This window comes from Pan troglodytes, chromosome 21 (genome assembly GCF_028858775.2).
Source record: "Pan troglodytes isolate AG18354 chromosome 21, NHGRI_mPanTro3-v2.0_pri, whole genome shotgun sequence".
Classification (NCBI taxonomy): domain Eukaryota; kingdom Metazoa; phylum Chordata; class Mammalia; order Primates; family Hominidae; genus Pan; species Pan troglodytes.
Window position 1 is genome coordinate 68,776,747 of NC_072419.2, and position 15,961 is coordinate 68,792,707.

A 15,961-nucleotide genomic window follows, 5' to 3' on the forward strand; every position below is an offset into this window, starting at 1 on the left:
AAGCAACGTGGCCAGCTCCATTGTACCCAGCACTGTGGTCTGGGGACGCCGTGCTGTGCCCTCTGACCCTGGCACCTTGAGTCACCTCTCTGAGCCATGGTTTTTCTCATCAGGGAAGAGGAAAACCAACGCCTGCTTCCTGGGAGTGGGGAGTGCGAGGATGAGGCTGCGCAGTGTCCACCCAGCAGCAGGCATAGGGAGGCGCTGATGTGAAAACCACGACGCAGACAGTCACCAGCTGCCTCCTGCTCCAGGTCCTCAGCCCAGGCAGCTCTGCAGCTTCCCGCTTTCTCCCCCAGGCCGTCCTCAGGCCTCCTTCCTTCTGGGTCTGTGGCCCCCTCACCCCCTCACCCAGGGTCTGGGGTGCTGACAACAGGCTGGGCTGGCCTTACCTTCCATAGAGACGTGGATTCCCAAGGTCAGCCCTTCAGGTGGTAGAGGCAGCAACCGTCCAACCTGCAAGGGGACAGACTGTCCTTCCCCAGCTGTGGCCTGGCCTGGAGAGGCCTGGGAGGTCACTGCCACTGGTGAGGCCTGGGAGGTCACTGTCACCCATTTTCCCATTCAGGGACCCAATGCCCAGCATGAGCCCTGAGGCAGATGTGCAGGAGCTGGGTTGAGGGGGCGACCCTCAGTCCCTTGTGCCTCAGTATCCTCATTGTGCATGGGCACCCGGGAAGGCAGCCTGAGGCTTCTGGGTTTGGAAACAGGACAGTAGCAAGTGATCCCCAATGGTGCCCAGATGCCACGTGACCCTTATGGGGATACAGGTGCCACCTTGCCCCAGCCCATTTCCCTGTCCCCCATCCCCAGGCCAGATGAGCAGGGCAGGGCAGGAACTTGAACTGGATTCAGACCCTGAAGCCATCATAGTGCAGGGTTTCTCAAAGTGTGGGCCCCCAGGCACCCAGCAGGTTTGAGGGGTTCATGTTTAAAATGCTGACTCCCGTGCCCACCTCAGATCCCACGGAGCTGAAAATCTCCCAGCATGGCTCCCACTGCATGGGCTAGAATGAGGGGCCTTGCCTGAGTTCTCTCTTGAGCCAGGTCCAGTGGGGGGCAGGTGGCTGAGGAAGTTACTAGAGCTACTCACAGCCCCCACCCCAGTGCCTAATAGGATGCAGGAGGTTGGGAGCAGACAGGGAAGGCTTCCAGGAGGAGGTGGGCTTGGCTAGGAGGAGGTTCTGAGCAGGGACCCAGCCTGTGGGAATGGAGGCGTTCACCAGCCCAGCCCCTCTGCTGCACCTCCGGGCCAGGCCCCAGGCCTGTTGAGCGCCACTGCCGAGCCTCACACCTGCCCTGCCCGGCACCCCTCTCCCAGCCGCTGGGGACCTGGGGGATGCTGGTGGTCCTGAGCACCATCAGGGCCTGGAGATGTCCTTGAGGGCACCTGGGGGGACGCGGGGGGACGCAGGGGACCGGGGATGTTTCAGAACGCAGAGGATAGCCGGAAATCGCTAGGAGGGTGGTGACCAGCAGGCAGGGCAGGACTTGGAGACCCCACGGGTGATGGGCAGGGGGAGATGGGAGACCCCACGGGTGATGGGTGGGGGGAGATGGGAGACCCCTCCGGGTGATGGGCAGGGGGAGATGGGAGACCCCACGGGTGATGGGCGGGGGGAGATGGGAGCACCCCCGGGTGATGGGTGGGGGGAGATGGGAGACCCCTCCGGGTGATGGGCAGGGGGAGATGGGAGACCCCACGGGTGATGGGCGGGGGGAGATGGGAGCACCCCCGGGTGATGGGTAGGGGGAGATGGGAGACCCCCCCGGGTGATGGGCAGGGGGAGATGGGAGACCCCATGGGTGATGGGAGAGTGAGTGAGGTTCAAGGCTTTATTTCACTTTCCCTGTGGCTTCATTTGTCTCTTTTAGAAAAGATGACATCGCATAGAAATGGGGCTGGAAGAACCTCTGGAGGGACAGTTTCAGGATGACCGGACCCACTCCTGAAGCTGATGCCAGACAACTGTTTTTCAATATGGGGTGGTGCACTGGGGGTCTAGCTGGCTCACAATGTTAAAAATATTTTTGAATCAAATTGGAAGAGTTAAAATCCAGGTTTCTGGCATTGCTGGAAAAATCAGGGCTTGTTGTTGAAGGGCAGCAGCCGGACGGAGGCGAGGATGTGCTCCCCGCAGGGCACTGTGGCTGCCTGCCCCGCTCCTCCGCTCCCTGTGGCCTCCTGACATACATCACCGGCCATTCACAGCTGCGTCGGGTAGGGTGCCTCTCGCCAGCGTCACTCATTAAGGTATCATCCAACCCAGTGTGGAGGGGGCTTGCAAGAGAAAGAGGGGTCACTAACAATTCTCCTGGGACAAGAGACTAAACTGCGTGGCCCCAGATACGCCAGGACATGTGACCACGTCACCACCAGCCCCAATAGCGCTTGGATGGGTCAGGACAGGGCTACCAGACAATTCACTCTGCCTGTCAGAAATGGTCATGATACACAGATTCAGCTAGAACAAGGCCCTTTCCCATCCCCTCTGGAAAAACTGTCCAAACAAGTGCGTAAGTCTGTGATGACTGCAACGTGAGCGGCTTCCCCTCGGCGGAATCCTGGCACCACGCGCCGCCCGCACTCCGATCCCTGGCAGTCCTGCACCCGTTGCGGGAAAAGTTCTCTGCACCACAGCTCCGTCTATCCATGTGGGCAATGAAGGACAGCCCCGAGGCCTCAGGAGGCCCATGTCCAGCTGCTCCCCTCATTCCTCTCCCCTGCTTGGCCTCAGGTGCTTCACTGGGAATCTTGGTTTTACACTGGGAGGTTGACTGTTTTTCCCCAACTGCTACAACTTGTAAACATATTGACGGTGAGCGTTGATGACGGAATTCAAGTTGGTGGTGGTGGTGCCCTGCGTTGGCCTCCGCCGCAGGGGGCCAGTGTGGTCCGGAGCCTTGGGCCGCACCTGGGGAGTCCCTTGCTGTACGTGGGGTGGGAAGCTGAGCCCTTCCCTCACCAGCCTTCTTGCTCTGGGGCCCGACTGCCGTCTGTCCAGAAGGCCTCCCCACCACTGTGTGGAGACTCCAGCAGACCCAGTCTCTGGGTTGGGGGGCCTGCTGGTCTCTGCTGTGCTGGAGCAAAGCAGGCACGGAGGTGACTCAGTGGGTGGTCTGTTCCGGGCTGTTCCCCTGACATGGGCTGGCCTGGGGACCTAGGCCAAGGCCAGCGCACACCAGGCCTCTTGGCGCAGAGCCCCCCTGAGGCCAGCCTGGGGGCTCGGGGCCGTGGAGGGGAAGGCAAAGTCCTCAGGCTCGAACTTGAACTCCAAGTGGCCGGGGGCAAGGGAGTCATCCTCCTGGCCAGAGGCCTGCAGGGACAGGAGAGCGTGAGAATGCGGGGTGGGGCGTGGGGCGTGGGGGGCTGGGGGAAGCTGCAGCCTCTTAGGAGCTCCCATGACCGGTATTTGCCCTTAGGGACCCCCTGATGCCCTGGAATGGCATGGGGGACCCCACGTGAGGCACTGGGGTTTCCCCCACATCTGGCACAGAGCCAGCTCTAGGGGACGGGCCACCATACTGATGGCCGAAGGCGGCCGGTGTGTCCTGCCCACCTGCTGGAAGAGGCTCCGAGGGGCTCTGATGGGATCTGACTTGGCCGAGGAAGCACAGGGGCCCCAGCTCTGGGCACCCCACCCCAGCCCACCCCCTTACCTGGGGGGCCATGCTGGGCCCAGGGCACACTGGGGACGCCAGGCTGGGCTTGGCTTTCGAAGTGGCTGCTGAGCTGTCAGTGCTGGCGACAGCAGATGGGGAGGCCGAGGCATTCCTTGTGGATCCTGGAAGCGAAGAGGGGGTGTTTACAGAGGGGTCAGGTGTGGCCTCACTTCCCCTTCCTGCCATGTAGCCAGGTCTCCTCTGGCCCCGGCCCAGAGAGGTTTGGAGACTCCTCACAGTCACACTGCAGGCGTGGGTGGTGGGGCCGGGCGTGGCTTCCTTGGCCCCACCTCTGCCCCTGCTGCCCACATGCTGTCGCCACCCTGGCACCCCACACCCCCCCCCCAGCAAGGTCACCACAGGGCAGAGCTGGGGGCATTTGGACTTCCAGAGGACTGTGCTTGAACCAAACACACAGGTCTCTCATGACGGAACTGGAGGCACCGAAGGCCACCCCGCAGGAGCGGGGCTGACTGCAGGGCCTGGCCACGCACCTGAGGAGCCCCTGGCCTTGGCGATGGTCTTTGGCTTCCGCTTCCGTGTCTGGATGCTTTCCTTCTTCATAGCCAGAGGCCGCGGCACCTGGCAGGAGTGGCGAGGGTGGAGGCTGGTCCCATCCCTGCTCACCCCGGGCCCCTTGCACAGCACCCCCTCATTCCAGCCCCCCAGAGCCAGGCACTCCTGGAGCTGGCTGTGTCCTCACAGCCCTGGTGAGTCAGCTGCCGGCTGGGCTGGGTGAGAGGGAGCCCATGGAGCTGGATTCCCATCCCCCCGTCCGACAGAGCTGCCAGGGGCCAGAAGGCACCAGGGGTGCCCAGAGGGCAGGAGCAGTGTCCTTGTCTGGCCCAGGCCGAATGGCTGTGGTGAGCCTCAGTCAGCGCGTCTGTGCCGTGAGTGTAACAGGAATAGCCCGGGCCCCTGGGGGTGGTGCTGCAGTCGGCCGGCCGGGACATGTGTGTACAACAGCCCAGGGGACAATAGCCATCCTGCCGGCTCCTCCCCAGCCTCTTGATCTGAGAGTGCGGACAGCGCTCGCTAGGAGGCTGGACAGAGGCCTCCCCGCCCTGCCCCGGGGACCACACTCACCCCATGCAGCTTCATGTAGAGGCCGCAGGCGTTGCACACGGGCTCCCCCTCCGAGTTCCGCCGCCACAGCGTGGTGTTGGTCGTGTGGCAGTTGGTGCAGCAGAGGCCGGCGCGGCGGGACGAGGACTGTGGGGGCGAGGGAGACTGGAGTGAGCCCCGGGCCGGGTGCGCGGCTGGAGCAGGGGGACGGAAGCGAGACTCAGGTCGGCCTTGCAGCCACGCAGGACCCGGTGAGAAGGTCGTGAGCTCTGCAATGGCCTCGCCTGGCAGCTCTGCCTGGACACGCTCTTGAGCCCTGGGAAAGGTAACTTTACCTTCCTGGGCCTCAGTTTCCCCCCAAGTAAAAAGGGGGTGATAACAGACCCACCACAGGCCAGTTGTGGGGTTCAGAGCCCGTGGGGGCCAGGCACCTAGACACGGCAATGGTTTTCCTATTGTCTCTTTTAGCACCAACGCTGCGCCTGGACCCCATGGTTCTGCAGTGCAGCAGCACTCCAAGGCCACAGGGTCCCCCGGAGGCCAGGACACAACAAGCGTCAGGGCCTGTGGTCCCCCTGGACACCCGCCTCCCAGGCCGGGGGGCCCCACCGGACAGAGGCTGAGGGCTCCGGGTCCCACCTGCCTATGTCTCCCCATTGTTGTGCACTGCGCCTGGTGGTGGAGCAAGACTAGACCCATCTGGAACCTTCCAGAGGCTCCAACATTGCCTCCCTCCTTCCCGTGGCTCCCAGTAGAGACTGACCCCAATCTGGCAGGCCCAGGTCCAATCAGAGGTCCCAAAGCTCCAGGGCCCCAGTCCGTGAGCTCAGTTGGGGCTCAGGAATCTGAACCGAGGGAGGCCTGGGAGGCTCTGAGCTGCCTGCCTGGGGAGTCCCTGTTGAAGGTGGACCAGGGGCCTCCCACCAGCTCAAGCCAGCCTTTCTCCCACTGGCCGCACAAGTTGGTGCTTGGAGGGAGGTGGTGTTTGGGAGCTCGGGAGCTCCAGCCCAGGGCCCCAGAGGCACCTCAGACTTGAAGCCCTTTCCCGAATCTCAGAGCACAGCTCTGCTGGTGGCACCACCCTTCCCAGCCACTTGTCCCCAGACCTGGTTCTCCTGGGGGGCTGCTGTTTCTACCCCCAGCCCCTACCCTGACCCCATCGGTCCCCTTCCCTCAGGTTGCACAGCCCCTGCCTGGTCCAGGTCCCCGGCCTCTCTTGCCAGGATCACAGTGGTGGCTCTGCAGGAGCTCTGTCCTGCCCTCCCGGCGGCAGCCAGGGCCAGACCATCAGTGTGCCTCAGGCACAGGACGCAGCCCATGAGAATGGGGCCCCCACACTCAAAGCCATGCCCCCAGATTCTCTAGCCAGGACAGAGCCAGAGAGCAGGCACAAGTGAGCCAGCCACACTAGGGGAAAAGAATCCATCCTGGACGAGGGCTGAGTGGACCCAGCCAGCCTCAGCTTCCCCGCCTGTGTCTGTTACTTACGTGAGCAGACACAGCCAGCCTCAGTTTTCCTGTCTGTTAGAGCCCACCTCGGTTTCCCCATCTGTTACAGCCCTCTATGAGCAGACACAGCCAGCCTCGGCTTCCCCGTCTGTTACAGCCTGCCTCGGTTTCCCCATCTGTTACTGCCATGAGCAGACACAGCCAGCCTCGGCTTCCCCGTCTGTTATAGCCTGCCTCGGTTTCCCTGTCTGTTACTGCCATGAGCAGACACAGCCAGCCTCGGCTTCCCCGTCTGTTATAGCCTGCCTCGGTTTCCCTGTCTGTTACTGCCATGAGCAGAAACAGCCAGCCTCGGTTTCCCCGTCTGTTATAGCCTGCTTCGGTTTCCCCATCTGTTACTGCCCTCTATGATCAGATGAGGGCCGGCCTTGCTGACCATCTCCTGCCTACCCTTCCCCCAGGCTGCTGCCAAGGGCACAGGCCGTCCTGTCGAAGGCCTGAGTGGGAGAGTGGGGGCCTCCCTGCAGCCCTGAGCACCAGCCAGCCCCCAAACTCAAGGCCTCCTCGACCCCCAGCCGCAGCTGCAGGCAGTTGCCAAAGGCTCTGGGAACGCTGCACCTGCTTCATCTGGGGCCAGGCCTCCTGTCTCCAGGCAGGACCCTGCCCTGAGCTCCATGACAAAGGGGCAGAAAGGAAAGGAGGGGGCCAGGCCAATGAGGCCGGGGAGGCTTGAGAGGTGCCTCAGCTTGCAGCTCCTGGCCTGACTGCGGAGGACAATTTCTCCCACCCTGGGCCAACAGCATCCAGCCACTCAGGGTCTCCAGTGGTCTCTCTAGGGGGATGCTGGGGGTGAGACTTGTGCTCATGCTGGAGGGCCCAGCCCAGGCCCCAGCAGAGCTGGGAGGGAGATGGTGCCTGGCCCCGGCTGGATGGTGGGCACCCTTCGTGCAGGAGCAACTGGGGTCACCCAGGGCCCCCAGATGGTGTCTCTCCCTGGGATGCCCCCCGCCACACCCTGATGGGTCTAGAAGCAGCTACTGTTACTGGACAGGATTTGAGTTTGGTCCAGCCTCCCTCTCTTCTATCCTCGTCGGGTGCCAGGTGCTGTGGCTGCTTTCTTGGTGGCCTCAGGCCACTGTCCAGCATGAGGCATGGTCTCCTTCCCACCTCTCGGACACCCACCCATCCGTCTGTCTTCCTGAAGTGGAAAGAAATCTCCCCCAGGGCTGCCAGACGGATTGACCCAGCATGCCTAGGTAAATGTGAATTTCTGCCTAGGTAAATGTGAATTTCTGATACATGATGAATCCTTTGTCTCCTGCAGTATTTGGGACATGAATGCTAAAATATTTGTGTTTATCTGAAATCACATGGAACCGCGTGTGGCTTGAGTTTATTTGCTGACTCCCTCCTTGTGTCCCAGCAGTCCCCGCCTTCAGACTAAGGGGCATCCATGGCCCAAGGCCCGTCCTCTTCCCTGAACCAGAGGGACCTTCGGGTCTGGGACCGGCCATCGCCCCTTAGCACACACAGATAGGGGTGCACACACATGAGCACACTCCATACGTCCCCCCACAGCTGCCAGCACGCCCCGACGGAGCCACGTCTGAGACACGGGTTGTGGAAAGAAACAAGGTGGGGCGCGCACGACGTGTGTGGGTTGGGACAGCCCCCAGCAGCGGGCACACCCCTCACCCCGCACCCCTGCGAGTGCCAGGGAAACACCTGGAACCCACCTTGAATGTTTTCACAGTGAGCATGTTTCATGTCTATCAAATTAAGACAATGGGAAAAACATGGTCCTCACAACACTTTTCAAAGTGCGTCTCCACCTACCCTTTCCTAAATCTTTACCAGATCGCTATTGTACGAGTGGGAGACTGAGGCTCAGAGGAGCTGCGGGACCAGAGGAAACTGGGGAGGCCCGGGGTGGACAGAACCGCCCCCCTCGGCCAGGTACTTAGGGGACACGCTCCCAGCAGCTTGCCCGCACCGGGGCTCCCTGTGCCACCATACCGCGACGATGCCTTCATCTGTCCCCTCCTCACTGCCCAACAAGCAGCCCAGCCTGGCCACACTCAGCACCCTGCCCCCCAGGCCTCTCTCCCGGCTGCATTTCGTTTTTCTTTTTTGTCGGTTCTTTTCAAAAGAAGTCAAACTTCAAAGCCTCCTTGTGCGCAGCAGAGCCGCTCTAAGCACCAGGCTCTGTGTGCATCTGAGACATCCAAATAAATCAGGCTCTGGGCAGGGCAGGGCCCGGGCCGGTGCTGGCGGAAATTCAAGGAAGGCGGGAGAGGGAAGGAGGTTCGAGCCTGGCTTGGAGGGATGAAGCGCACACGCCGGGAAACACTTTGGAGTAAAGGTGCAGGTCACAGTGACCCGCAGTGCAGCAGCCTCCTCTGAGATGGAAGACTGGGCCGTGGACAACCAGAGGCTGCTGTGCCACAGAGTCTGAGCCTTGGGGACGGGTGAGTGGCTGGAATGTCTCCAAATTCAAACGGGTCCCCTCCTGGAGGGGGGATGTAGTAAGCACTTGATAAAGTGCCCATGCCCCTTGCTGGCCGAGGACAAACTGACTTGGGGACGTGGGTCTGTGAAGGGCTCGAAGGAAGGAAACCCTGGGGTTGGGTGGGTGTTAGGTGCCTGACTCCAGGTAAGGACCAGGCTTGCTCAGCGGGAAGGGACGCTTGGCTCCATGCAACACTGGGCTACTTCCTGGAGCTGGTGCCAGAGGTGGCTCAGGGCTAGGAGGTCTGCTGTCCGCACTGCCCTTGGCTGCCGGGCCCCAGGCTTCAGCCGAGGCTTCAGTGTTCTTGGGGGTGGGCTGCTTGGGGCCCAAGAGCTCCCAACCGTGTCCGAGCACAGAGCCAGACCATGGGGAGAGGGCACGGTGGTCCCTACCCTCCGAGGCCTCTGGTCTTGGCAAGATGGACAGTAAACAGGGTCCTCCCCCAGGAGGCACCCCAAAGCCCACCCTGCCTACCCCAGACCAGGGAATGGAGGCCTCATCACGCCAAGGGACCCCATCAGCCCGTCCTCAGAGCCAAGGCCCAAGCACACAACACCAGCTAATTTAATTTTTACAGCAAGGCGTGGACGGTTCCAAGTTCCTCTCCCCACTTCTCAGATGAGGAGACAAAGGCTCAAAGAGCTGGGGAACTGTCTACGAGATGCCCCAGCCCAGAAGTCTGGGATCCAACTGGACACAGGTATTGCCCGGCTGGAAGACCCAGGGCAGGGCAGGGCAGCAGGAGGGGCTCCCTCCTAGCAGCTCCTCCTGACACCAGAGTGTCCCGGTGCTCAGTTCAAGGCCTGGCAGGGGGAGCGTGCATACAGCCAGAGGAGGGGCAGCCCTTTGCATGGGTGAGGGTGAAGGGAGGTCTGGGCTGCAGTCTCACGGGAGCTGGGCTGAGCTCCCTACCACTTCTCTTTTTTTAAAAAAAAATTTTAATTTAACTTAAAATGTAATTAAATTAAAGAGAAGTTAATTTCAATTCCAATTTTTTTTTTTTTTTTTTTTTTTGTGATGAGGTCTTGCTCTGTTGCCCAGGCTGGAGTGCAGCGGTGCCATCTCGGCTCATTGCAGCCTCAGCCTCTCAGCTCAAAAGATCCTCCTGCCTCAGCCTCTCAAGTAGCTGGGACCATGGGTGTGTGCCATCGTGACTGGCTAACTTTTAAATTTTTTGTAGAGACCTGGTCTCCCTATGTTGCCCAAGCTGGTTTCGAACTCCTGGGCTCAAGTGATCCTCCTGCCTTAGCCTCCCAAAGTGCTGGGATTACAGGCATGAGCCATTGCACAGGACCAATTTATTTATTTTTAGAGACAGAGTCTCCCTCTGTTGCCCAGGCTGGAGTGCATTGGTGTGATCATAGCTTACTATACCCTTGAACTCTTGGGCTCAAGTGATCATCCTGCCTCAGCCTCCTGAGTAGCTGGGACCACAGGTGTGTGCTACCATGTCTGATTGATCTCTTTTTTTTTTTTTTTTTAATTTTTAGTGGAGATGGGTTCTTGCTATGTTGCCCAGGCTGGTCTCGAACTCCTGAGCTTAAGCAATCCTCCTGCCTCAGCCTTCCAAAATTCTGGGACTATAGGTATGAGCCACCGTGCCTGGCCCCTAACCCCTTCTTAACCTCAGTGGTTAACCCCTCAGTGAGGGCCACGTGGACGCCAGGCTGGAACAGCACACCTGGGAGCACAGGCAGAGTCACAGGAGCACACAAGCCAAGAGGGGGACGGACTCCCAGGAGCCTTCCCTCCGAGAGGCAGGCATGGGAGGAGGCTGGGCCTGCAGAGCCCCAGGCCCTAGGCCAGCTCCAAGGAAGAGAAGTGACGGCCGCCCCCGGCCTGTGGTCCTGCCCACCACCTGCTCCACTGGGACCTCTCACGCTCAGGTCCTGGTCCCCCACAGCCCAGGGCCCCAGGATTTCCCCTCAGCCTGTAACTGAGGGATGTTCAGAGCTGCACCAGCACAGGGCGCGAATCCAGGCACCTAGAACAGCCACCCGGCAGGACAGCGGCAGGAGGGCTGGCCTCCACCCAGGGTGACGGCGGGAGCTGGCTGATCGACCCCGCACGGAGTCCACACCACCAGCGGAGGAGGGCTTGGTGCCCAGGAACATACCCTTGCTCAGCCTTCTGACCCAGGGGCCACTGTGGCCTCCTCAATTTTAGATAACTTGCAAACGACATCAACACCCCAAATCCTTATTTGTAAAATTACTCGAAAGTAAAGGTTTGCCTGGGGAAACGTATAGAACAAAGTAACTTTCAGCCTCTTCCAGCCTCTGGGGACTGTGCCCTGCCTGGGGCAAAAGTCCAGGCTCCGGAGTCCCCCACTCCCTGCTCAGCCACAAGCCAGGAAGAACCAAAAGTGAAAACAAGTGTAGCCCATGAGGCAGAGGACAGGCATAAACCTGGTGTCCCTGCGGTCCCTGAAATATGGGTAGAAAGTGCTCCCTGAGGGGACTACAGACCCAAAGACTCTCCAATTTCAGATTTCAAGGCCCTTTAATCAAGTATCCAGCAGCCACCTTCCCTCAAGCCTCATCCCAGGTAGGGTCACCTTGAGGCCTCTGAGACAGGGCCAGGCCACAGCCAGCCACCACCGACTCGTAGCGCTGAGCTCCTGGCTCCTGGCAGCAGCCCTTCTTGGACCCAGCACTCAGCTGAGCCTGGCTGACACCGTTGCTCCAGAGCCTGGGCTCCTGGCCCCCAGAGTGCTCCCAGGGCTGGGCGCTATGAGCTGGTGGCCCCTGGCATCCCCACTGGGATCCCCTGCCCTGCCCTGAGCGCTCTCAAAGAAGACCTGAGCCGGCCTGACCTGACCCACTGGGGCGGGCATCCAGGCTGTTTTTGGGACACTCCCTACCCCCTACCCCAGGGGCTCTGGTGTCACCTGGGTGGATTGCAAGAGGTCCCCTCGGGGGAGCGCTGCGCCCAGGCGCCCCTCTGCCCAGCCCGAACTCACCAGGCGCTTCTGAGGCCGAACGAGCGGCCGGTTGACGCCGTTCATCTTGTGGTAGAGGCCGCAGGCATTGCACAGGTAGTGGCCGGTGCCGTCTCGGCGCCACAGCGGTGTGGACAGTGCCCCGCAGTTGACACACTCACGACCCTCACCCGGGAACTCCTCCAAGAAGTCGGACACTGAGGGGACAGGCAGCTGGTGGGCCCGGGCCCTCCCCTCCCCAGGATCCTCCCCAGCTCATGGGCCGGCACCCTCCCCACCCCAGGAGCCTGGCGGCTTTCGTCAGACGAATAAATTAAAGGCACAAATTTTGTGCCTTAAATGTATTTTATTTTAAAATTTATTTGCTTACTTAATCTTATTTTTAAATTTTTAATTCACATACGATAAAATTCGCTAGGGTTGGTTTTTCAAGGATGGGGTGTTAATAAACAGAACCTGAAGACAGACACCTGGGACTCCCGGCTCTGGGACCAGGGGCCAGCACTGGCCTCTGCCTGTTTGACCTGCTGAGAAAGCAGGGTGTCTACACTGGCGGGGGAGGTGGATGAAGTGGTGTCTACACTGGCAGGGGAGGGATGAAGGGGCTTTATCTGGCAGACACTCTTGGGCGCCCCTGGGCTCTCCTGGGAACGCTAACCCCGCTGTCCTCCTGTTCTGCAAAGCGGGTCCATGACAGGGGTGGGGGGTTGGGAGGGTGGAGGAGGTGCCTTCTGTCAGCTTGGCTGTGGTCGCAACCAGTGTCCTTCCTTTAGAAGGCCAGCCCCGCCTCACAGCCCCCTGGGGCCGGGCTTCGCACACTGTGCGGCTGGGGGTGGAGGTCTTCCTGGTCCCCTCCAGGCCCGGCCCGGCGCCGGCGCGAGGGAGGCCCGGGCGCCGAGTGGGGGTGGGGCAGGGATCAATCATCGCCCCGCCGGGGGTGGGCGCCAGCAGCGGGGCTGTCCAGGGAGGCGGGGGCCAGGGGTCCTGCGGATGCCGCTGCGCCCGCTTCCTGCGCCAAAGGGCCGGCGGGGTCCCAAAGGCAGCTCCGGAGCTGGGTGTCGAGGCCTCCAAGGTCCCGGAGGGACGGGATGGGCCCCTGCGGAGCTCAGAGGCGCCGCCTTCGCCAGAAAGTGACTACGCTGCAACCGGGAAGAGCCGCTCCCCTCACAGGCCGAGAATCCGATTCTCCAAACTGATACTCGGGAAGCGACTGAAACCAGGTCTCAAATTAAAATCAGTAAACATCCTAGAACCGAGACGAATGTGGCCACTTAAATAAACCGATGTTTTGGGCTTTATAAAAATCGTTTCCAAAACTTTTCAAAAACAAAAACAAAAACGATTAAGACTTTTGAGGCTCCACATTGGCACAATCCGGAATGCTGTTTGGAAATAGATGTTCCTTCTCATTAACAGGTTAAAACAGAATTCTGGATGGGTGTTTCCCGTGCGGGGTGTTACCCAGGTTTACTCGTCTCGCCCCGGGGCTGCTGGTGTCGCTCCTGGCAGGGAGGCTCGGACCGTGGGGGAGGATGAAGGGAGCGTTTCTCAGGGTGCGGGTTTGCACCCGGATTCGGCCGCTCCTGGGCCCCGAGACTGTGGAGCCCCCGCACTCACCGAAGGTGGGCCTGCGGCCTGGGAGGCCGTGCAGGACGCTGCCATCGAAGGGCCCGGCAGTCCAGGACTGGGCCACGTCGGGGCTCACGTAGGCCGGGTAGGTGGCGGAGTACGAGGTCCCCACCGGCCGCCCAAGCGGGGCCGCGAACTGTTCTCGAGGCAACAGCGCGCCCTGGTAGGCACTGCCGTCTCGGCCCCCCGCGCTGCCGCCGCTGCCGGGCTCCGAGGGGCTGTGCGCGAAAGGGAAGGCGGTGGCCCCGGGCGGGTGCGCGGCTGGCGGGTGCGGGCTGCCCGGGCCGAAGGCCGACGAATCCGCGGTGGCTGTCCGCGCCCAGCCGGGGCGCGCAGCGAGCTCGGGGGGCTGCGGGCTCGGCTCACACCCGGACAGGTAGGACAGCATCGAGGGGACGCGCGCCGGCGGCACAAACATCGGAGAGCCAGCGCCCGGAGCGTGCAGGAAGGAGCCCGAGTCGGCGTAGGCGGCCTGGCGGGGGCTCGCGGCCAGCGCCAGGCTCTGGTACATCCTCCCAGGCGTGGTCTTGACCTGCAGGGAAGAGGGACAGGTGTGGAGGTCACGGGAGCTCTGCGCCCTCCGCCAGCGCCCGAGCTTATGCCGGGCAGGTGCCGCCGCTTCGGGCAGCGCTTCCCAGTCCCCAGCCCGGGACGTTCGCGGGGCGGGTCCCCGAACCCGAGGGAGAGGAACCGCGGGGATGGGAGAGGCCAGCGCGTCATCCCCGGGGCAGTCACAACGCCGAGCCCACCTCCTCCCCGACCGGGCTTCGGAGGTCCCCGGGGTGAGCTCGGTGGGGGCCTGGGAAGGACGGGCCTGGCGCGGCCGCAGGACGCAGGGCCTGGAGAGCGGGGCCCCGCCGCGCTGGGAGGGGCCGGGTGGGGAGGGGCGCGCGGCTGCAGCCCGGGCTGGAGCACTCACCAGCGGGCAGGGAGGGCGGCAGGGCACGGCGGTGGCGGTGGGTCGGCGACCGGCGGGCCGAAGACTGGAAGCCCGGGCCGCTGAGGCTCCGCAGCCCCCTCCGCGCCGCCCCGGCCCGCCCCCGCCGCGCCGCCCCTTCCCTCCCCGCGCCCGCCCCTTCTTCCCCGCAGGGTCAGCGCTGGGGCTCCGGCCGTAGAGCCACGTGACCCTGGCAGGCCCTGCTCGCGGGGCTTGGCGACAAGGACGCACGACACGGGGCGGCCAGCGCGGAGCCCGGACCAGTGCATCTAGACAGGCGGGCCGAGGGCTTCGTGGGCCCCGGGGAGTCGGGCGCAGAGACTTCTCCAAGTTTGTGCGAGTCCCGAGCCCTCTGCCTCCCTGCCCCGGCCCCCGCCGAAGGCTGGCCTAAAGACGGGCTCCGTGTCTGGTGGCTGAGTCGGTGATCCCGGCCCCGCTCACCGATGGACACGCGGCGGTGGAACCCCGTGGGCCCCCTCGTTGCGTGGCCGCACCCGGGGCTCGGTGCAGGGAACCGGCTTCCATAGGGACGGCCGGCTCGGGTCGCTGGACTGGGACGGGGTGCACTGGCGGGAGCCCAGAGATTTCCTCGGTTTCTGAGCAAGCGGGGCCACAAGGCTCGGGGTCCCAGTGGGAGGTGGGCAGGGTCCAGCCTCTAAGGCCCGATCTGGGTGCCAGGCTCGAAGGCCCCAACCCCGGTGGGGCTCTCAGCCGGCTCTCGGGGACTCGGGAAGAGTTTCCTCCAGGTGCCAGAAATGCGGGTGGGTAGGAAGCGACCCAGGTCAGGGAACCGTGTCCCGCTCGCACTCCCGGTGAGGGCTGCATGGAGGCGTCGCTGCAGCGGAGCAGCTCCGCAGGTTGCAGGAAACGGAACGGCGGGCTCGGAGCACACCGGGTGGACCCAGGCTTGGCGGCCATGAAAGTTCGTCCTTCCTTCCTTCCTTCCTTCCTTCCTTCCTTCCTTCCTTCCTTCCTTCCTTCCTTCCTTCCTTCCTTCCTTCTTTCCTTCCTTCCTTTCTTTCTTTCTTCCCTCCCTCCCTCCCTCCCTTCCTTCCTTTCCCTCCCTCCTTCCTTTCTTCCTTCCTTTTGCGGAGTCTCGCTCTGTCTCCCAGGCCGGAGTGCAGCGGCGTGATCTCAGCTCACTGCCTCCCGGGTTGAAGCGATTCTCCTGCCTCAGCTTCCTGAGTAGCTAGGACTACAGGCACCTGCCACCACACCTGGCTAATTTTTGTATTTTTAGTAGAGACGGGGTTTCACCATGTTGGTCAGGCTGGTCTCATCGAGCTCCTGACCTCAGATGATCCGCCCGCCTCAGCCTCCCAAAGTGCTGGGATTAGAGGCGGGAGCCACCGCATGAAAGTTTTTCCTTGCAGAAACGGGCCCTCAACTCCTGTCAGTCAGGGCTGGGAGAGGACGCTGGTGAAGGGTGAAGACCCGGGAAGGCAGGAAGGCGGCGATGTGGGGCCGTCGGGGTGGGTGTCACTGGATCCCCCCACGGGGGTCTGGACAGCCCGCGCTGTCCATCTGGGAAGAGCTGGGGTGCCCCACATGCGCCCTTATTCCTGGCCTTTCCTCTTCGCCCACAGCAGATAAGGATTCAGGGTGCTTGTGGAGGCGCCCAGGGTCCCTGCGTCTGGGAAGGCAGCAGGCTGAAGCCCCTGGTCTGTGGTGGACTTGGGACCCCACAGACGGTTCCGCAGCAGGCTCAGGCCTGTGCAGGAAAGGGTGCAGCGCGGCAGGCTGGGGTGGGGGTCGGCTGCCATTGGGG

General features: G+C 62.3%; 1 protein-coding gene across 2 annotated transcripts; it reads right to left on the reverse strand.

Moving 5' to 3' along the window:
• Positions 1–1,822: 1,822 nt before the first annotated feature.
• Positions 1,823–14,259, reverse strand: GATA5 (GATA binding protein 5). Of its 2 annotated transcripts, XM_514767.7 has the most exons (7): positions 14,176–14,259; positions 13,245–13,788; positions 11,649–11,824; positions 4,750–4,875; positions 4,158–4,245; positions 3,661–3,785; positions 1,823–3,317 (listed from the first exon to the last, which is right to left on the reverse strand). In XM_514767.7, the coding sequence occupies exons 2-7, from the start codon at positions 13,765–13,767 to the stop codon at positions 3,162–3,164; spliced, it is 1,194 nt and encodes a 397-aa protein (XP_514767.4). In that variant the 5' UTR covers positions 13,768–13,788; positions 14,176–14,259; the 3' UTR covers positions 1,823–3,161. The 2 variants fall into 2 exon arrangements, with proteins under 2 accessions (XP_514767.4, XP_009435834.2); XM_009437559.3 differs by lacking the exon at positions 4,158–4,245.
• Positions 14,260–15,961: the final 1,702 nt, after the last annotated feature.